The sequence below is a fragment of the Eschrichtius robustus genome, chromosome 12 (assembly GCF_028021215.1).
Source record: "Eschrichtius robustus isolate mEscRob2 chromosome 12, mEscRob2.pri, whole genome shotgun sequence".
Lineage (NCBI taxonomy): Eukaryota > Metazoa > Chordata > Mammalia > Artiodactyla > Eschrichtiidae > Eschrichtius > Eschrichtius robustus.
In genome coordinates this window covers 39974017-39996954 of record NC_090835.1, presented here as the reverse complement: position 1 = coordinate 39996954, position 22938 = coordinate 39974017, and the positions used below count along the sequence as shown (strand labels likewise).

General features: G+C 50.3%; 1 protein-coding gene across 3 annotated transcripts; it reads right to left on the bottom strand.

Annotated features, from left to right (window-relative positions):
* Positions 1–170: 170 nt before the first annotated feature.
* On the bottom strand, positions 171–22127 carry SHISA5 (shisa family member 5). 3 transcript variants are annotated; one of them, XM_068558823.1, is made up of 6 exons: positions 21945–22127; positions 18068–18224; positions 8146–8229; positions 1806–1921; positions 1442–1654; positions 171–1360 (listed from the first exon to the last, which is right to left on the bottom strand). In XM_068558823.1, exons 1-6 carry the CDS (start codon positions 22012–22014, stop codon positions 1281–1283), a joined length of 720 nt encoding a protein of 239 aa, XP_068414924.1. In that variant the 5' UTR covers positions 22015–22127; the 3' UTR covers positions 171–1280. The 3 variants fall into 3 exon arrangements, with proteins under 3 accessions (XP_068414924.1, XP_068414925.1, XP_068414926.1); XM_068558824.1 differs by lacking the exon at positions 8146–8229; XM_068558825.1 differs by lacking the exons at positions 8146–8229; positions 18068–18224; positions 21945–22127 and adding an exon at positions 3311–3443.
* Between the last annotated feature and the right edge of the window lie 811 nt (positions 22128–22938).

Genomic DNA, 22938 nt, shown 5'->3' with positions numbered 1-22938 from the left:
CTGGGGCCGGGGGCACAGGAAGTGGCAGTCTTTGTCCGTCACCCTCCCTAGCAGGATGGTCAGACGTCTGAGCCCAATAAAAGTAGGGAAAACAAGGAACTTCAAATACTGGATGGAAATGATACCTAGCCTAAAACCCAATCCCAGCAGCCAAGAAAGGAGACAGCAGCTCCAAATAGTTGGATTTATTATAAACAAGGGTGCAGACCCTAGACTCTCCAAAACACATCAACAGGTACAAAGCTACTATGTGGTGAGACATTAACGGAGGAATAGGGAACACCGAGGTATGTGTCTGGGCCAGAGCAGCCACCAAGGGTCCCCTCCACCTTTGGTCCAGACGACACCTTGGCCCAGGCGTCCCCACTGCCAAGACAAACTGTGGCCTGGGGTACAGGAGCTGGAAAGCCTGTGAGGCTGGCGCTGGGGAAGCAAGGACTATCAGACATCAGAGTTCTCTGCTCTCTGGGGCAATTTTCCTCCAGGACCCAGGGGTTTCAGCCTCACAGCAACTATTACACACATTTTGAAACAGAAAACAGGCAAAATACTTAGCTAAAAGTAAAACAAAAACACTGCAGGGAGGACACCTGAGTGTGTAGGTGGACAGAGGCCACCCTGCCCACTTAAGGTGGCGGCCAGAGCCAACCAGGGCAGCCAGAACCGAGGCTAAACGTGGCCCTCCAGGTGGTCCCAGGAAGGATGCAAGAACACAGCCCAGGCAGACAGCTCTCAGGGAGGGTGGGGCTCTGCCTGAGGTGTTTTGATATCAGGAGGCTGCCCACCCTCCACTGGGCATGGCACAGGCTCAGGGAGCTATGGGAAAGGGTCGAGACCCACCTGCAGCCAGTTCCCAAGCCTCACCCACCTGCCTGCATCATGGCTCGGGTTCTTCAAAGACAAGCCTGGGGACAAGCCAGGGCCTTGAGCAATGGCTAGCCATTCTGCAGAAACTGGAACACGAGTGCATCCTGCCTGCAAAAGTCTGTACTATCCTAGTGTTACAAGCCCCACTTGCTCTCCCTGGGGTGGTCTGGAAAAGAACTGTTCTTTGAATTTTGCTTGAGATTTCAGGAAGCATAATTTCGAGTGAGGAAGGCAACAAAGTGTGGTCCCAGCAACTCTGGCAAGGATTGTTCCCAACCCCTCATTGGCATCACAAGAAGCCTCATGTACAAACAGGACACACACACCACACATGGGGAGAAAAGGACCGTGCCTGCATACCCATTCACACACACATGACAGATCAAGTGGCAGCCAGAGATGCAAGGTTGTGCTCAGGGGGCTGCCTTCGGGGGGTCCATGTAGGCTGGATTGTAAGGAGGCTGGCTGGCAGGATAGGGCATGGCTGCACCTCCTGAAAACAGAGAGGACACTGGTTGGCCGTGGGCACGGCTGCAGGGGGTCAGGCACAGTTGGAATCGGTAGGGGTACTCACCAGCCACTGTCTCATGGTAGGCGGGGGGGCCCATGGGCTGGGCCAGGTAGGGTGGTGGGTACTGCGTGGGGTAGGGCGCTGCTGGCATCCCTGGCTGGGGGGGCATGGAGTGGTAGCCCTGGTACGTTGGTCCGGGGTAGCTGGGCGGCACACTTGGAGCTTGCGAGTAAGGGGTGTGCACTACTGTGGTGGCCGTGGTGGTAGTCACGACCGCTGAAAAGAGAGTCCCAGTTAGGACCCCCAGGCCTGCCACCCCTCCCTCCAGCTCAGCTCCGTCAGGCCCCTGGTAAACCACGCCCACCACCCGCGGTCGGCACCCTCACACAAGGGGTCACAGTGGGGCAGGTGGGGTGGGGGTGCTTACGACGTGGTCGGCGGCACATCTTGAACAAACAGCAGCAGGAGCAGGTGAAGCAGATGATGATGGTGACAACAGAGAGCACAAAGATGGTCAGTCCGACGGCCACAGTCGTTCCAAACCTGCCAAAAAGCCAGTCAAGGCCCAGGGCCTCTCTCCCCTACCCAGGACCAGCAGTACCCACTACACCCATTCCCAAGGTGCACCCTTCTTGCCGGAGGAGACTCTGGGCAACACAGATAGAGCAACCTCTGGGGTATGTAGCTTGAAACTGTTTCAGCCTCAGGTGTTTCCTCAAGTGTAAAATGGGGTTGACTGAGAGTCCATGTGAGGCCCCTCGCCCAGGGGGGGCCCCCTGGCCACACCCTCAGGAGCATGGGAGAGAGTTCTTCAGGTGCCTCCCCCATACACACATCTTGTCTACCCCCACCGAGCCAGCGGCAGATGTCCATTGAGTACACGCCACAAGCCAGGCACTGTGTGGCTTGAACCAAAAACTCAGAGGTGGGCAAGACAGACCAACTCATGGCCTCTGGGAGCCCACAGATCATTAGAGGAGGCAGGTGTTGAAGGGAAAATGACTCAGGAAGCACAGGTAATGAAAACAGGGAGAAGTTCCAGGAAAGGGGAGGCTGGTGTGGCCAGGACAGTGAAGAGAGGCACGCAGCGAGCCCAGGGTAAGGGCTGCTGGCCCCCGGAGTGACGGTGAGCTTGCTGGGTGCCAAGCACTGTGTCAGGTGTCCACATACACCCTCGCTCTGACCAGAAGGGCAGGTGGGTAAACTAAGAGCCGGGCGGGGCTGAAGGGGCCCTGCCTTCTGGAAGAGGCCGCCTCCCTGCCCACGCAGGCCCCTCAGCAAGGACCAGGACCAAGTGGAGAGCCCGCCCCCTGAGAACACAGGCCGTGGGTGGGAAGTTCACCAAAGCCGACCTTCAAGGGCACAGCCACAGCCCCAAGCTGTCCTCCCCTGTTCCCCGAGGCCAAGCAGTGTTCCAGTAAAAGGCAACTGCGCCAAGCACATCAAAACATGGAAGGGGCTTGGTGAGCTTTAGGCATTCGCCTCCCCTGAGGCCTGGGGGAAGGCTGGGCACCCCCCTTTGCCCCGCCTTGGGTGGAGGGTCTTCCATCTCACAGCCCAGATGGGCAGCACGAGCTCAGCAAGGCCCGGCGCACAGCTTTGGGACAGACTAAGGACAGACCCTTCACACTCCAGACTCAAAATACCTGACTGTGTTCGTAAAATAGGAGCCGTTGGCCACTGTGAGGCCCAGAGCAAGGCCCCAAGACAGGACCATCAGGTACCCTTCCTGCCTAACCAGAGGAGCCTGTCACTGCTCCTCACCCACAAACTCCTCCCAGACCCTCCACTGACCCAGGGATGTAGACACGCACACCACGTTCACACGCAATCAATAGCACTCAACTGTAGGGTCACCACCACCGATCTCTAATCTCTCTTTCTCTCTCTTCTGTCTCTGTCTCTGACACACAGTATGGCGCCCAAGCTCACCCCATGTTAGCCTCCACCTTCACTCAGGGGCCTCCTGCACCCCCGGACTTCCCCCTTCCATCATGAGGCCACTCGGTTTCAATCTCCTCCCCTTTCCAGGAAAAGTAAAGCAAATCTCCTCGGCCCTCCCCTACCCCTGACGTCAGAGGCAGGAAGGAGAGATGCGAGGCCTCTTAAAGACACAGTGCGGCTGGCTGGCGGGCGCCCCAGCTGCTCCCAGCTGCGCTCCAAATTGGGGCCAGGAGTGGGGAGGGAAGTGCTCGGCTGTCTTCCCGGAGCTGCCTCCCCAGCCCTGCCTGCCCAGGCCCAGCTTCTCCACCCCACTGTCCAGGATAGCACTACCACGGGGTCCGAGACATGCCCCACCTAGGGTCCCCAAACCACACTCCTGCTCCGCCCAGCTCAGCGGGCCAGCCCTGTTCCAGCGGTCCCCTCGATGGGCTCCTTCAGCCATCTAAGCCTACCAGCAGACCCGGGGGCCCACTGTCCCGTCTCCTCAGCTCCTCCTCTCCCACCAGCACATGCTCCAAGCCACAAACCTGCCTGAACCTGAACCTGCCTCACCAGGAAGATGCAGATGCCTCCCCAAGTCCCCTTGGCCACCCTGTCAGGTCTTATCTTGTCACTCCTGCTCGAAAGCCTAGTATGGCTCCTGTAGCTCCTGGGGTCACAAAGGAATTTGCTTTATAATTTACTTGTTAAACTTTGTGTGATGTGTGTGTGTATCTGTACTTTTCTCTCTCTCTCTGTGTATATATATATAAATACATATATAATAGTTGATAATAAAAGGGAAAAAATCTAGGATTTGTCTCATCAGATAGTAACACTTACAATAAGGCAAATGTTAATCTTAATTAAAAGTCTAAATAAGATAAAACCTGTGTGGCCTGGGACTCCCACCCTCCCTCCTGTGTGCTCCAGCCACATCACCCTCCTTTTCAGCTTTTGAAAGCACCATGCTGTGTCCTACCTCAGGGCCTTTGCACACGCATTTCCTCCCGCCCAACTGCCCAGTCTGCTCTTCTCTTCCTCCCACCCCTACACAATTAATTCTTGGTCACTTTTCAGACCTCAACTCAAAACATCACTTCCTCAGGGACACCTTCCCTGACCATGCAGATGAGGTCAGGCTCCGCGATAAGTGCTCTTACAAATCAAATTCTTGTCTACCTCAGTTTATAAACACACATTCCTTTGTATGAGCGTTTGATTAATGTGCATCTTATCTCCAGCCTGCAGATTCATGGATGCACAGACTGCACCAGCTCTGGACCATCACTGTATCTCCAGTGCCTGGCCATACAGGAGGTGCTCAATAAGTATTTAACAAATGAATAAATTCACTCAGGGACCCCATGGGCAGCACCTAGTAGGACAGCAAGGCACATTGCCCTGAGGAACAGCAATATTTGAGGGGTGGTTGCAGAGTGGGGCAGGGGCCTGTGGCCACAACAAGCCACGACACTAATGGAACCACACCTCTGTGAGGAAGGAATGGGGCTTCCCAAGGCTGAGGCTACCTCCCAGATCAAGAAGCCCAAAGGCCAAGTTCAGAAGGCAGAGTTGGCCTAGGCAGAAAGGGACAGAAGGCCAGGGGAACAAGAGCCCAGGCAAGGAGCTTGCAGCGGGGCTGAATGGGACGGTCCCTAGGAGGCCAAAGACTTCCAACATCCAGACACCGAGAGGGCCGTCACTCTCACTGCAACGCTGGCCAGGCAGCACGCAGCCGTGACACAGTAGGTGAGAGCTGCGGAAAGAGCGCAGTGAGGGCTGAGAACTGACACAGGTTGGCGATGTCCACACCTCACCTAGTGGACCTCCCTGCCCTCCCCCTGCACCATCACAGCAGAGTCAGAGCAGAGGGTCAGCAGTGACGAGCCTGGAGCCAGTGGTTCCACCACTTGGGTGCTTCAAAACACACCATTCCTGCCTGATCATCCTGTGAGTGAAAGGAGCTAGGAAGGGACAATGAAATCAGGACGCAAAAGAACTATGACAGGGAACCAAGGAAGCTCTGGGGAGGGAACCAGCCACTGACCATCAACAGGGCAGGACAGGAGTCACCTGCCAAAGTGGGGAGTGGGTGTAAGACCCACAGGTAACATGGCCACACCATGGGGAGCATGGAGCCCAGGCCATGACAGGCAGATGTGGTCTCGCATCGCTGTGCTCTGACCTGGTGGCTCGTTCTTGGAGGACCCAAGGAGTCACCCAGAGGAAGAGCGGGGGTATGGGGGTGAAGTCCAAGAATGAAGGGGGAGGGGTCGGAGGTGGGGAGGGGGGCAGAGCTGGCACAGGCCCCCTCAGCACATAGGGTCCTTCCCCTGTCGAGCGTCCCCCGAGCTTCCAACCAGGGCTGGACCCCACCAAGGAACCAATGCTCCAATGGACAAACAACAGTGCCCTTGGCCAAGGGGGCATCACACGAATGCTCACCTGAGAGGATGTCTCCTTGGGGCCCAGAGGGGCGGCCGCCTGGGGGCATCCACAGGAGACGTGTCACTGATGACCCCATCCCTCCACCCTCCCAGCACCTGCTCCTGGAGCCCTAAACCTTTGTAAGGCAGGTGCTGTGCGCCACGCTGCGGCTCTGCTCAGAAGCAGAGGAGAGATGGGGCAGGATGGGGTGGGGGCCCAAGGGAGCTGAGCAGCATCTGCACTCCCAGCAGATGGGCAAGATGGCCTGGTGGGGAGGCAGCAGGGCACTCGCACCTCCGCACCTGCAGGAGGGGAGGGGAGATGCTCCTGAGCTGGCCCCGGGAAGCCACTTCTCCTCTGCCTCCTGGGGGACCTTGTTCTGTGGTGTGGAACCCACATTTCTCACACAGTGCTCAATACTCACTCACAAACCAGGCCACCTTCCACTTTCCTTCCCCCCTCTGAACCCTCTCCAGCCCCTCCTGCAGCTGATCCCCAAATGTCGCTGACCCTCAACACTCTCAATCCCACCCAAATCCGAGCCTTCACCCGAAACCCACTCCTCCTCTGTCCTGTATCCCCCCATGCAGGGCAGAGAGCAGGATACCACACCGCGGCCCCTTCCCTGGCCACCCTCCTAGCAGGCAGCCTCACCTCACCTCACCCCGCCAGCCCAGCCTCTCTCTGGCCTACAACACCTGGACCAGGAAGCCATGGTCCAGGCTCCCCGCCCGCTGCTGACATCCTCTGGGGAGCAGCCAGAGTGGTCTTCATCCTAAAACACCATTCAGACCCCAGCACTGCCCAGAGCCCTCCATGGTGCCTGCCCAGGACAAGGCCCACACTGGCTGGACATCAGACCCCCTGTGGGGCCAACTGAAAGCCCACAGCCTCGGGCCTCAGCAACGGGGTGCTCCCTGCATGTAGAGGGAGTGGCGCTTCCAGGTCTCAGTCTCTGACCAACACAGGGAACAGGATCAGCGGGCAGAACAGAGGGAGGAGGCCCAGCCACAGGCGCCTAGGAGCAAAGCAGCGCCTCTTCCCCTCCCCCACTCACAGGAGCCCTGCCCCAATTCCTCTGCAGCCAGAGAGTCCCACACTCACCCAGGCCCACAGGGCAAGATGGGACAGGACAAGAACCTGGACCCCACTACACAGCCCCAGAGTCCAAAGTCTCTTCCTCCAAAGGGGCAACCAGGCCTAGGTGGACCTTCTCAGAGGGGCTTCTAGACCCACCGAGGTAGGGGGCAGACGGCACGTGGAACAGACTCCGCCAGGAAAACACACAAGCAGCTGCACGCCCGTTCCATCCACGCGAAATGTGCATCACAACACCCGTCACGGTGGCCACAAGACAGGGCAGGAACCTGGCCAAGGGGACTGAGTTTGGGCGATTGGCGTATTCCCCGGCCCCCTGAAGGGAAGGCCCTGACAATAACCATGACCCACAAACCCTCACACAGACTGTGCATTATCAGTTATTCTAGCATCTTCACCACACAATAATCACCCCATCACTATGCACCCTGTACCACCATTGCCCCCATCGCTTTCACCACTGCCACCATTACCCCAACACCAATACCCACCACCAGCATCCCTATCACATCTCCCTGCCACTGTCCCCCATCACCACCATCACCTCCTACCATCATACACCTGCCTGTCACTCCATTACATAGCCCCACCATAGCCCCAATTACCATCAGCCTCTACACCATCAACACGCACTACTCCCCCATTACCACACACCCACCATCATCTACCATCACCCTATCCCGGACCAGGAAGCCAGATGTGATAGGGATGCTGGTGGTAGGTACTGGTGTTGGGGTAATGGTGGCAGTGGTGACAGTGATGTGGGCAATGGTGGTGCGGGGTGCAGAGTGATGGGGTGATTATTATGGGGTAAAGATGCCGGGATAACTGATGATGCACCGTCTCTGTGTCAGGGTTTGTGGGTCGTGGTTATTGTCAGGGCCTCTCCCCACCACCACTGCACCCAGCATCACCACTGTACCATCACCACACACTCAGCATTGTAGCCCCCATCATCTCATCCCTGCCACCACTGCCGCATCACTATCGCCTTTGCCACTATCGTGCCCATCACTGTCACCCCCTCCCCATCACCTACACCCATAGGTCACCTGTGCCCACACCATCACCTAGGTCAATATGAACGCCCACACCTGGCCTTTCCACCATGAACCCCCAACCACAGTCTCCCCCATCCCTGGCACAATGATGAAGACACCCAACACAAGGATCAAAGGTCCTGGAGGTCAGATATGGTGACAGCTTCTCTGGGGCCCTAGCCCAAGGACTCTGTGCCATCCCAGTCCCCACAGCCCTCCTGAGCCCCCTTGTCACCTCTTCCAGGAAGATGTACCCAGCCTGCAGCTTTTATTTACCCGGACATGGGGTCGCTGTCCAGGCTAGAGCGGAACTTCAGTGTCGAGCCCAGCTGTTCCGATGGCTCCACATTGGTGGGGACGCTGCAAAGAGGAAACCTCACAATTAACACGCCTGCGCCCCACCCAGCACACCAAGAACGAACAAACACTACCTTAGCACACACACAGAACATGCACGAAAGCCAACCCCATACTGGGCCAGACAGGTAACCCTGGGGGCCTCTGGAGGACAGGTATCACACACACCAAGATCTCAGGCTACAAAGCCACACGTCCTTCTAAAGTGCACATGGGACGTTCTCTAGGACAGACCACATGTGAGGCCACAACACCAGTCTCAAGAGATTTGAAAAGACAGCTATCATACAAAGTATCTTCAACCACAATGGGATGAAGTTATAAATCAGTAACAAAAGACACATGCCACAAAGTTAAAGAAAAAAAATCCTAAAAGAAAAACCCCTCATACCTTGGGAAACTAACATATTACAGCAACAACAACAACAAAAGAACTGTGGCTTAAATAAGAAATCATAGAGGAAATTAAGAAATCTATAAAACTGAATGATAATAAAAATACCATTGGTCAAAATTTGTGAAACACAGCTAAAGAGTTCTTAGAGGGAAATTACAGCTTTAATACTGAGATGGAAGTAAACTGAAGAAGATGGGAAAAACGTAATAGAACAAACCCCCCAAATAAGGAAAGAATTAATAAAGATAAGTGCAAAAATAAAAGAGAATAGCAGCCATGGAAAATAATAGAGAAGATTAACAGAACCAAAGCTGGTGGACCTCTGGCAAGACTAATCAAGAAAAGGAGAAAAGACGCAAAAAGATAAAAATACAGAATGAAAAGGGGTAAACTATAGACACAACAGAGATTTTAAAAATAATAACTGTCTGGGAATTCCCTGGTGGTCCAGTGATTAGGACTTGGCGCTCTCACTGCTGAGGCCTGGGTCCAATCCCTGGTCAGGGAACTAAGATCCCACAAGCCTCATGGTGCGGCCCCCCTCCCCAAAATAACAATAACTGTTTGAATTGAACAAACCACCTGTGAAAAGGCATTTTTGAAACAAGTGGAGGCAACTGAAGACAGACTAGTACAGAAAGCTTTTTTTTTTTTTCTAATTTTTAAATTTATTTTTTAAAGTACAAAAGTAATATATAAATACAGGCTCGTTGTAAAAAGTATTCGAATAATTTTTAAGCATACAGAAAAGTAAATACAAATCCCTTTCTTTACATAAGATGATCCTCAATACATGTCTTTATCTCTACCCTTTCCTTAAAGTCTATTTTATCTGATATGAGTATAGCTACTCCAGCTTTCTTTTGATTTCCATTTGCATGGAATATCTTTTTCCATCCCCTCACTTTCAGTCTGTATGTGTCCCTAGGTCTAAAGTGGGTCTCTTGTAGACAGCATATATATGGGTCTTGTTTTTGTATCCATTCAGCCAGTCTATGTCTTTTGGTTGGGGCATTTAATCCATTCATGTTTAAGGTAATTATCGATATGTATGTTCCTATGACCATTTTCTTGATTGTTTTGCGTTTGTTTTTGTAGGTCTTTTTCTTCTCTTGTGTTTCCCACTTAGAGAAGTTCCTTTAGCATTTGTTGTAGAGCTGGTTTGGTGGTGCTGAATTCTCTTAGCTTTTGCTTGTCTCTAAAGCTTTTGATTTCTCCATCAAATCTAAATGAGATCCTTGCCAGGTAGAGTAATCTTGGTTGTAGGTTCTTCCCTTTCATCACTTTAAGTATATCATGCCACTCCCTTCTGGCTTGCAGAGTTTCTGCTGAGAAATCAGCTGTTAACCTTATGGGAGTTCCCTTGTATGTTATTTGTCATTTTTCCCTTGCTGCTTTCAATAATTTTTCTTTGTCTTTAATTTTTGCCACTTTGATTACTACGTGTCTTGGCATGTTTCTCCTTGGGTTTATCCTGTATGGGACTCTCTGTGCTTCCTGGACTTGGGTGGCTATTTCCTTTCCCATGTTAGGGAAGTTTTCGACTATAATCTCTTCAAATATTTTCTCTGGTCCTTTCTCTCTCTCTTCTCCTTCTGGGACCCCTATAATGCGAATGTTGTTGCGTTTAATGTTGTCCCAGAGGTCTCTTAGGCTGTCTTCATTTCTTTTCATTCTTTTTTCTTTAGTCTGTTCTGCAGCAGTGAATTCCACCATTCTGTCTTCCAGGTCACTTATCCGTTCTTCTGCCTCAGTTATTCTGCTATTGATTCCTTCTAGTGTAGTTTTCATTTCAGTTATTGTATTGGTCATCTCTGTTTGTTTGTTCTTTAATTCTTCTAGGTCTTTGTTAATCATTTCTTGCGTCTTCTCAATCTTTGCCTCCATTCTTATTCCGAGGTCCTGGATCATCTTCACTATCATTATTCTGAATTCTTTTTCTGGAAGGTTGCCTATCTCCACTTCATTTAGTTGTTTTTCTGGGGTTTTTTCTTGTTCCTTCATCTGGTACATAGCCCTCTGCCTTTTCATCTTGTCTCTCTTTCTGTAACTGTGGTTTTTGGTCCACAGGCTGCAGGATTGTAGTTTTTCTTGCTTCTGCTGTCTGCCCTCTGGTGGTTGAGGCTATCTAAGAGGCTTGATGGGAGGCTCTGGTGGTGGGTAGGCTGACTGTTCTAGTATAGAAAGCTATTAATGAACTGCTGTTAATGTGCCAAGTGTGTTACTGATATATGATTATATTTCTTTTTAAAGGACTCACTTGCGCAGATAACAACTAACATTTAAGGAGAAATTTTTATGCCTGGGATGGGTTTTAAAATAATCCAGAAAACAAAAGTAGTGGGAGGTATATGGAACACTAATGTCAGAGTATTGATAACTATGGGAGCAGGTGATGGATATATGGATTTATTATTCTCTCTGCTTTTGTATATATTTGAAAATTCTCAAAATAAATTCTCAAAAAATTAACAAAACAAAATTCAAGAAACAAACAAACAAAACAAAAAAAAATGCAAGAGCATCAGGAACAACTATACCATACTAAATTTGAAGGACAAGTAAAGCTGAGAAGAAAATATTTTTTAAAAATTCAGTGTGCGTGCTTTGGCAAGCAATAACAAGAGTAAAGCACACCAAGCTGGGATGCAGGGAGGGCGGGGGGAGTGTGTGGCTGGGAAGAGACCTCCATGGAGGTGGGCCTGGCATCTGAAGCCCCTTTTCTCCTGGGGGCATTAGCCTATTTCAGAGGGGCAGCTGAGAGCAGCATTTCTGAAAGCCTCAGGTGGTAGAAATTATATCCAGAGGCCAGCAGGTGGGCAAGCCCTGAAGATTCCCACTTACTTGGGCTGGGTCCTGAAAAGCAAGGAGAAACTCAGCAAGAGTTTCTCAGCTCAGCTCTGCAATTAGGCCAAGGTGACCTTAGAGTGCTCAAGTCCCTGGCAAAAGCAATATCAATCCTCCCTGGAGGAAGTCCTAAGGTCCAAATGTCTACAATCAATTTTGCAAACGCAATGTTTGGCACACAACTGAAGATTTTCAGGAACACTAGGACACTAGACAACATGACTAGAAAACAACACAAACAACTGACAATAGAAATATCCACAGGGGCTTCAAATATTGAAGTTATCACACCCTGACATTAAAACAAAACATACTTTAAGATAACTAATAAGAACCTGCTTTATAAAAATAAAATTAAATTAAATTTTAAAAAAAATACTTTGGGACTTCCCTGCTGGCACAGTGGATAAGACTCCGTGCTCCCAATGCAGGGGGCCCAGGTTCAATTCCTCATCAGGGAACTAGATCCCACATGCATGCTACAACTAAGAGTTCACATGCCACAACTAAGGAGCCCATGTGCCGCAACTAAGAAGTCCACCTGCCACAACTAAGGAGCCCACCTGCTGCAACTAAGGAGCCGGTGAGCTGCAACTAAGTAGCCCACCTGCCACAACTAAGACCTGGTGCAACCAAATAAGTAAATGAATATTAAAAAACAAAACAGGGCTTCCCTGGTGGCGCAGTGGTTAAGAATCCGCCTGCCAACACAGGGGACAAGGGTTCGAGCCCTGGTCCGAGACGATCCCACATGTCACGGAGCAACTACGCCCGTGTGCCACAACTACTGAGGCTGCGCTCTAGAGCTCGCGAGCCACAACTACTGAAGCCCATGTGCCACAACTACTGAAGCCCGCGTGCCTAAAGCCCGTGCTCCGCAACAAGAGAAGCCACTGCAATGAGAAGCCCGCACACTGCAACAAATAGTAGCCCCTGCTCGCCGCAACTAGAGAAAGCCCGCACGCAGCAACGAAGACCCAACGCAGCCAAAAATAAAAATAAAATTTAAATAAAATTAAAAAAAAAAAAAACACAAAACAAAACAAAACATACTTTGTTCAAGGAGATGAAAGGAAAAAACAATCAAGCAGTTTAGGAGAACTTGAAATATAAAAAAGAAACAAATAAAAATTCTAGAACTAAAAAATTACACAAAGATAATAATTTATTAGACACAGTGCAAGATATAATTAATCAACTGGAGGATAGGCCCAAACAAATATACGTACACTAAAGCCTGGAGACAAAAAAAGATGGTAAATGTAAATACAAAAGAGGAGTAGGTGAAATATGGAATACAGTGTACAAATGTCTTACATATGTGTAATTAGAGTCCTAGAGGGAGAAGTGTGAGAATGGAGCAGAAGCAATATTTAAAAAGATGATGGCTGGAGTTACTCAGTTTTCCTGGATATCTCCCATAAATGCAGGAGATATGCATGCTATTAAATTGTTTGTTTTTCTCCTAGCAAAAACAAAAATAAAAAAAACAAGCCAACAATTCCAGAAGTACTGTGAACCCCAAGCAGCAAAAATTCAAAGAAAACCACACTTAGGCACATCATAGTAAAACTGCTGAAAACCAAATACAAAGAGGAAAAACTTAAAAATTAGTCAGAGAAAAGATATGTTGCTTGCAAAGGAGCAATAATAAAGCCATCAGCTGATTTCTCAACAGAAACAACAGACATCAGGAGTTAATGGAATGAGGGAACTTCCCTTGCAGTCCAGTGGCTAAGACTCTGCCTTCCCAATGCAGGGTGCCCAGGTTTGATCCCTGGTCAGGGAACTACATCCCATATGCCACAACCAGAAGATCCCACACGCCACAATGAAGATCCGACGCAGCCAAATAAATAAATAAACATTAAAAAAAAAAAAGAAGGCAATGGAATGAAAGCTTCAAAGTGCTGAACTTTGGGACTTCCCTGGTGGTGCAGTGGTTAAGAATCCGCCTGCCAATGCAGGGGACACAGGTTTGAGCCCTGGTCCGGGAAGATCCCACATGCCGCAGAGCAACTAAGCCTGTGTGCCATAACTACTGAGCCTGCGCTCTAGAGCTCACGAGCCACAACTACTGAGCCTGCACGCCTAGAGCTCATGCTCCACAACAAGAAAAGCCACCGTAATGAGAAGCCCACAGACCGCAACAAAGAGTAGCTCCCGCTCACCACAACTAGAGAAAGCCCGTGCACAGCAACGAAGACCCAATGCCGCCAAAAATAAATAAATAAATTTATAAAAAACAAATAAATAAATTGATCTTTAAAAAAAAAAGTGCTGAACTTTGATAACTTCAAAGTGCTGAAAGTTAATAACTGCCAACCTAGAAATCTATAACAAGGAAAAATATCCTTTAAGAAAGAATGTAGGACTTCTCTGGTGACGCAGTGATTAAGAATCTACCTGCCAGGGCTTCCTTGGTGGCGCAGTGGTTAAGAATCCGCCTGCCAATGCAGGGGACACGGGTTCGAGCCCTGGTCTGGGAAGATCCCACATGCTGCGGAGCCGCTAAGCCTGGGCACCACAACTACTGAGCCTGAGCTTTAGAGTCCACGAGCCACAACTACTGAAGCTTGTACGCCTAGAGCCTGTGCTCTGCAACAAGAGAAGCCACCGCAATGAGAAGCCTGCACACCGCAATGAAGAGTAGCCCTGGCTCGCCGCAACTAGAGAAAGCCCGAGCGCAGCAACGAAGACCCAACACAGCCAAAAATTAATTAATTAATTAATTAATTATTTAAAAAATCACTTAGACAATATTGAAGAATATCAAAGCTTATTATAAAGACACAGTAATTGAGTCTGCTTTAGCCCAGGGACAGACAAATAGACCAATGTAACATAATACAGAGCCTAGAGATAGCCACGCATATGTGGACACTCAATCTGTAACAAACTTGGCACTGTAGAGTGATAGAAAAAAAGGATAGTTTTCTCAATAAGTGGTGCTGGGTCAACTGAATACCCATATTAAAAAATGAAATTTGATCTCTACTTACATGCACTACTACTACTATGCATACTTAAAAGAAATCCATATACATGTGCACCAAAAGATATGTACAAGGATGCTCAAAGCAGCATTATTTGTTACAGCAAAAGAAAGGAAGGAAGGAAGGGAGGGAGGGAGGGAAGAAACAATCCAAATGTCCATCAACATTAAAATGGATCAACTGTGGTATAAAACTTAACATACACCAATGGAAATGAGCAGACAACACAACATGGATGAACTCACATGTTGAGAGAAAGAAACCAGATAGGAAATAGATGTATGATGTCATGTGTATGTCTGTGTGTGTGTGTGTGTGTGTGTTTAACAGGTATAGCAGTTTAATGGTTACTTTTTGGGATAACAGAGGGAATACTGATTGGTAAGTAACATGAGGGGGCTTCTGGGATGCCATGATGTGCTAATTCTTGCCCTGGATAGGTGGTGGTTATGTGGGTGTGGATATGTTTACCCTGCAGTAATTCACTGAACTGTACACATTATATTTGTGTACTTTTATGTATGTATGATATATACTGCCCCCAACCCCAATAAAAAAGCTAAACTATAGAACTTAGGGATGCATGTTTGGGTATTACAGCTCTAAAGAAAAGCAAGGCTATGTAAAAGTTAGAATTATCACTATCTTAGTGCGATGAGAGGAGAGACAGTGATTGGGAGTAAGCTCAACAGGACTTCTGATGTCTTGACCTGTATAGTGGTTATGCAGATATTTGCTTTGTGATAAATCACTGAGTTGTACATTTATTTAATGCAGTTTTCTGTATGTGAATTATACGTTACAACATAACAGAATAAAAAACAATCTCAAGGAATGAGTTTAACAGCAGATTAGACACTTGAAGAATTGAATGAACTGAAAGGTTAGAAGACATTATCCAGAATGCAGCACAGAGATGAAAACATGGAAGAGAGACTAGGAGATGTGGACACTGGAGGAGAACATGCAGCACGTATAAATGGAGTCCCAGAAGGAAAGGAGAAGGAGAAAGGGCAATACTTAAAGAATAGCAGAGTATTTTCTAGAACTGATGAAAGACACTAAACCACAGATTTAAGAAGCTCAAACATAACATCATAAATTTAAAAAAATCTATACCTAGATATATCATAGTGTAACTGAAGAACACCAAAGACAAGAAAAGAAAAATCTTAAAAAGCTGTCATAAGGAAAAAAAAAGATTTCTTTTAAATGATGGACAACTGACTATTGAGCTGATGTCTCAACAGAGATAATGGGAGTCAGAGAAAATAACCATCAACTTAAGTCCTGCTCAGATAAAATATTCTTTAAGAATGAAATCAATATAATTTACCATATTAACAGAATAAATAGAAAAATCATCTAATTATCTCTAAAGATGCAGGAAAAATATTTGACAAAATTCAAGATCCCTTCATGATTAAAACTCCAAGCAAACTAGGAACAGAAGGGAACTTCCTCAACCCAATAAAGGGCACCTATGAAAAAGCTACAGCTAACATCATACCTTATAGCGAATGCTTTCTCCCTAAAATTGAGAACAAGACAGGGATGTCTGTTCTCACCATTTCTATTCATCATTGTACTGGAGGTTCTGGCCAGTGTGATGAGACAAGAAAAAAAAAAAGTATACAGATTGAAAAAGAAGTAAACATGGGACTTCCCTGGTGGCGCAGTGGTTAAGAATCTGCCTGCCAATGCAGGGGACACAGGTTCAAGCCCTGGTCCGGGAAGATCCCACATGACGCAGAGCAACTAAGCCCGTGGGCCACAACTACTCAGCCTGCGGTCTAGAGCCCACAAGCCACAACTACTGAGCCCACATGCCACAACTACTGACCCCACGCGCCTAGAGCCCATGCTCCACAACAACAAGAGAAGCCACCACAATGAGAAGCCCACGCACCTCAACGAAGAGCAGTGCCCACTCGCCGCAACTAAAGAAAGCTCGCACGCAGCAACAAAGACCCAATGCAGCCAATAAATAAATAAATAAAAGAAAAAGAAGTAAACACTAGAAGAAAAAAATGGAATGAAAACAAACCAAAACAATACAGTAAGTGAAAAAGAAAGAAATATAGAACGAGACAAATATAAAGCACAAAACAAGAGAGCAAATATTGAATATAATCCCAGAAATACCAACAATTACATTAAACTTAAATGGAATAAATCCTCCTGTTTTTTAAAGCTACCAGAATAAATTTTTTAAAAAAAAGAAAGAAAGAAGACACTTATAAAATGTAAAGACAGCAAAAGGGTAGCAGTAAAACGGTAGAATATGATCCAACAGGTATGCAGCCTGGTGTCGCCATTCCCCAGAGAACTTTGCAACTCCTTAGTCAGTAACTACATGCACCTCTCTGACCTGGCAATTTGCTCCACTGTACTTGGCAAGAAATTCTCACATGGCTCTGTAAAGGAGGAAGTATATGAGGATGCCCACCGCAGTTATCTATGATAGCAAGTTTTGGACTCACACCACAAAGAATGACATGGCAGTGATGGGCACAGGCCAGATGTACACACAGCAATGTGGATAGGTCTTACAAACACTGCACTGACTGCAAAAAGTAAGAGGGTTGGGCTTCCCTGGTGGCGCAGTCGTTGAGAGTCTGCCTGCCAATGCAGGGGACACGGGTTCGAGCCCTGGTCTGGGAAGATCCCACATGCCGCGGAGCAACTAGGCCCGTGAGCCACAACTACTGAGCCTGCACTCCTCAACAAGAGAGGCCGTGATAGTGAGAGGACCACGCACCGCGATGAAGAGTGGCCCCCGCTCGCCGCAACTGGAGAAAGCCCTCGCACAGAAACGAAGCCAAAAATAAATAAATAAGTAAAAAGTAAGAGGGTTCACTGTGCCCACAGAATATAAACTTTGCAACACAAATAATCGAAAGAATACAACAGACTGACTGGTTGCCTACAGAATAAGAGGGGAATGGAATGGTCATGGGAGACTAAAATAAGATGGTGTAAGATGGTGGAGGGTTGGTCTTGCCCAGACCAATGATGGTCACCTGCCATGAGCTGAGCAGTATGACTACCTCAACCCTCTATACCTGTGGCCAAACACAAACGAAACACACAATGTGGCAAAGGGAGACACACACAGGGTCCTAGAACCTTGGTTCCAGCCTATGAAACAGTTTAAACCCAAGATGCAGTGTAAATCCACGGGCCATGGCAAGAGGACACAGGCATGGCCCACAGTGGGCTACACGCCCATGCACTATGCCCTCCAGAGTCCACAAGATGATACCTGCACAAATCACATACAACCCCCCACCAGGTGCACACACACACTGCGGGGTACACTCACGCCAAGGTGTCCACCCTGAGGACACGTTGGTACAAGTACACACCCAGGGGTGAGCCACAGGGCCCGCTGAGGCCACCAACCCCTGAGAAACCTGCTCAGCCCTCGAGAGTGGGGGAGAGAGGAACAAGGGACTACCTGAGGAGGGTCTGGGGAGTCCAGCCCAGAACAAGGACTCCCCAATCCCCCACCCTCAGTGATCTGCCACCATCTCGAGAGGGCTGAGAGGAAAGAGGGGCAGGCTCAGGCCGCCTACCTTGTGACCTCCGACGCACCCACCTGGCCTCCAGAACACCACACTCTTCTCCATTCCACACAAATTTCTTCAGCACATCAGAGCAGCAGTACTGGTCATAACAGGTGCCACAGCAGAAATCAGGACAGAACTTGGGGAAGAGGTTGCGTCCAGGGGAAACCATACACACCTCACTGTGGGCTGGAACAGAGAAACACACCGTTCATCTGTGGCCATGGGGCCAGGCCTCAGCCCTGTCCCAGCCAATACAGCCCCTTCCCCAGCAAGGCCAGCAGGCCCCAGCATGCCAGGCCATCTCTGAGCCATCCCACTCATTGGCCACCTCTGGCCACTGCCCCAACCAGCCTTGCCCTCTCCCCTGGGCCACAGCAGAGGTGCCAACCTGGGCTCCCTCCCTCTCCAACCAGCCCACTTGCCCTCCAGACGGGACAGTGAACTTTCTACGTGTGAGTCTGACTGGGCCACTCCCCACTCTCAGGCCATGGGATCAAGCCCAGAGTCCACAAAGCAGGGTCCAGACTACAAAGGACCTTGAAGTTCACCCCATACTCTGCCTGTATTCTACCTGTTTCCCATCCTCCACCTTCAAATCTACCTACCCATCAAGGCCTTACTCCAGGCCCCCTCCTACAGAAGCCATCCAAGCCCAGCAGTCCCAGCTGCTGGGGACCAGGCACTGGACTGACCCGTTCTTTTTTTTTTTTTTTTTTTTTTGGCCACACTGCGCAGCATGTGGCATCTTAGCTCCCCCCTGCACTGGAAGCGCGAAGTGGACTGACCCATTCTTTTTTTTTTTTAATATTTTTTTTATTAATTTATTTTATTTACTATTTTTTATTTTTGGTTGCATTGGGTCTTTGTTGCTGTGCACGGGTTTTCTCTAGTTTCGGTGAGTGGGGGCTACTCTTCGTTGTGATGTGTGGGCTTACTGTGGTGCCTTCTCTTGTTGTGGAGCACAGGCTCTAGGAGCACGGGCTTCAGTAGTTGTGGATCGCGGGCTCTACACCGCAGGCTCAGTAGTTGTGGCGCACGGGCTTAGCTGCTCCGCGGCACGTGGGATCTCCCCGGACCAGGGCTCAAGCCCATGTCCCCTGCATTGGCAGGTGGGCTCTTAACCACTGCGCCACCAGGGGAGCCCAGACTGACCCATTCTTAATCCTCACTCCCCGTCCCTACAGCTCAGCTGCAGCAGCCTCAGCCCCTGCTGGACACTACGACTTCAGGGGCTGCCCCTCACAGATTATAGCTTTACAGCAGGCTGCCTCCTGACCAATTCACCATTGGCCACAGTCACTCCCACCACAGAAGTGTCCATGCGGTACTTAGCCCTGGGCTGGGCCTGCAGTAGGCACCTAGGAAACGTTTGTGCCCTTAGAGGCCAGGGCTCTGAGGCAATGGCACCATGTGGAGCCCCAGAACCATCACAAGGCTCTTAGCCAGAGGTGGGATCTAAGTATACCTGGCTGACAAGTGTGGAAAATGACCACAAAGTTTGCAGACTTCCAGGAAGATGTTACAGCCAAATGTTCCCACGCATCTTTTGGCTACATTAGCACAGATCTAGTGCCCACCAGCAGGACAGAATGGTCCTGGATTCTGCCTGGACAGACCCCAGATGGAACACCCAGTCCAGCAAGGCCCAGATGACTATGGTAGGCTGGGGATAGTCCTGATAAACCCTGAGGTAGAAAGTCCTGGCACAGCACTGGGACTCTAAAGACCCAGCCTGGTTGGTATACTGAAAGGGAAAATTTGTCACCCCTAAATATTCCTCTTTGGGGACTTCCCTGGCAGTCCACTGTTAAGACTTCGCCTTCCAATGCAGGGGGTGCGGGTTCGATCCCTGATCAGGGAGCTAAGATCCTACAGGCCTCGTGGCCAAAAAAACAAAACATAAAACAGAAGCAATATTGTAACAAATTCAATAAAGACTTTAAAATTGGTCCACATCCAAATAAATAAATAAATAAATATTCCTCTTTGGCCTAAGGATTATTTTAAGCAGATTATTTTTAAGAAACTGCAGACATAGGAGAAGCTCTGAAAACTAAGAAGTTACCCTTTTGTAATAGACATTTGTAAGTATAAAGGAAATCTCCATTTGTAAGGGTATCTCCCTCGCTGTACTAGGAAGAGGGGGATGACCTTATCTCTAGAATCAATGCTGAAGGCATAGATTTAAATCTGCATAACAACCTTACCCTTGTTTACTGGGCTTTTCCTGGTAACTTCCCATAACTGACCCCCAGTATCCTCTTTTGCCTTTAGTTCAAGATGGTATTTAAGGGCTTCCCTAGTGGGGCAGTGGTTGAGAATCTGCCTGCCAATGTAGGAGACACGGGTTCGAGCCCTGGTCTGGGAAGATCCCACATGCCGCGGAGCATCTGAGCCCGTGAGCCACAACTACTGAGCATGCGCGTCTGGAGCCTGTGCTCAGCAACAGGAGAGGCCACGACAGTGAGAAGCCCGCGCACCGCGATGAAGAGTGGCCCCCACTCGTCGCAACTAGAGAAAGCCCTTGCACAGAAACGAAGACCCAACACAGCCAAAAATAAATATAAATAAATAAATAAATTAAAAAAAAAAAAAAAAAGATGGTATTTAAGGTGAGGGCTTCCACCGTTTGGGGGAGTTACTCAGTTTTCCTGTGTCTCTCTCATGTATACAGGAGGTATGCATGTTGTTAAACTTTTGTTTTTCTCCTGTTAATCTGTCTTACATCAATTTAATTATTAGACCAGTCAAAGAACCTAGATGGCAAGAAGGGAAAATTTTTCCTCCCCCACAGTAGCATGCACCCTGGGGCCATTGGCAGAGCAAGGTCCAAAGACAGAGGCACTGACTGACCTCCTTGAGAAGGGACAACTAGGAATGGGGTGGTTGGTGGGGGAGACGCTTTATTCCTGGCAGCTCCAGGCAGAACCCTGCTCTGGGCAAAGCTGCAGGGCAGAGGATGGGACCACCAACAGGCCCAACGTAGCCAGCTGTCCACCTGCCAGCAGGTACACTCAGCATAGCCCATGCTACTGGGAGGCTCAGGCAACCTACCTCCAGCAGGGCCATTACAGCCTTTACAGCCACAGCCCAGCCCAAGCGTCTAAGCTGGGCCTGAAGACACACACAGGTGAGTCTGTTTGAGCCAAAAGCCCATGACACAAATGTTCTTCTGATGCCCAGATGCTCTGAACCAGGCTGTCCAGACCTCACTGGACCAGAGAACAGGGCTCTACCTTCTCACTTTCCCAGGTCCTCCAGATTCGTCCCAGTCCCAAGGAAATAAAGTCCTTCCCTTGGAGGAAACCACCCACCCCAGAAGCATTTTTGGCTTCCTATGGAGGCGGGTGGGGGCAGTACGCTCTTCCAATCCCTACCCATGAAAGGCCCCCAGCCTGGCTTCCGCCGTCTGTGATTCATCCGTCTACAATCAACACACACAGTTAGTGTGTCTCCTCCAACCCTGGGGGCCAGCTTCAGCAGTCTCCAGGAATACCAGGGCCATGGAGGCAGAGTGTGGAGGCTCCCAGCCAATAAACAGAAGCTGAGGGAAGGCCTCTGATGGAGGGGCCAGGCCTCCCTGCTGCCACCATGCCCCGCTAAGGCCAGACAGGGAATCCTACCCACCCCCTTGGAACACTAGAGGACAGACACCTCCCCCCTCCCCATTCTACGACAGAACAATGATGGCAGCTGCCTGGGGTCTGGGCAGTGTCAGTGCAGACGGGAGGGAGGCTGGAGTGGAGGAGAGACCAGTCGTGGGGTCCGCTAACTGCCTCGGAATTATTAGGGCTCGTTTGGGGTCACTGCGGGGACGGCGCTGTCCGGGCTTCTACCAGGGACGGCGCGGACGTGGCCACCCCCCATGCCTGCCCGGGATAAACTCCCCCACCCGCCAAGACTCACCACCCGGAGGCGCTGGTAGCAGCAACAGCAACAGCAGCAGGATGCGAGGCGCTGGGGCCGGCGCGGCCATGGCTGGGCGGGTGGGCAGACGGGCGGACGGACTGACGGTCGTAGCGCGGCCACAGCCTCAGCGACCCGCTCGGCCACCCGCTTCCTCGCCTCGCCCCGCCCCGACCCGGGCCGGCCCGGGCCGGCCCGGCCCGGCCCCGCCCGGCCGTTCCGGGAACCCCGCCCGGGAGGGAGAGGAGGGGAGGAGGAGGGCGAGGGAGGGAGGGGAAGTGGACGCCCCTCCCAGCCTCGGGGCTAGGCACGGTCCGGTGTGGGCCCCTCGGGACCGGCTCTCAGACCCAGGCGACCACCGAAGCTGCCTTCGGCTCTCGGGGTCCTGTCCACCCCCAACCCCAGTCCCCACCCTGGGGCCCGGAGAGGGTCTCCGAGGGGATCTGCTTCCTAGCACTTGAGTGCCTGTTGGGTCCTGCTGGCAGGCCGGACACAGCCCCTCCCCGCTCCTGGGGTTCCTCACTTGCCCCGGGCATCCTCGCTCCCCGGGAGGTACCTGAGGACCAAGTGGGGTGGCTCGGGGACAGCGCCCAGAGCAGACCTCCACACACAGTAGGACCCTAACAGACGCTGGTTCCCTTCTGAAAGCCTAGTTCGGAGGCTTCCGGGGACCCCATCTCTGAGGACACGCTATCACCCTGCCTCCTGCTGTGACACCCCTACCCCCGTGGTTTCTCTACCCTGAGTCCAGGCAGGCTCACCCCTGGCTCAGGGCAAGCCTGGCTCCCATGGCCTGGTCTGAGGGAAAGGAACTGGCAGTTCCCAGACACACATTATACCATCACCTGCCTCAGGATTGGGCCAGCAGAATTGGGCCATCCTTGTCTGCTGCCAGAGCAGGGCTCTCACAAGGCACCCTGAGAAGCGGCCATGGCTAACAGGCCTCCACTGCCCCCTCACTGTGGGTCAGGGCATAAGGGAGCAGGACCCTATG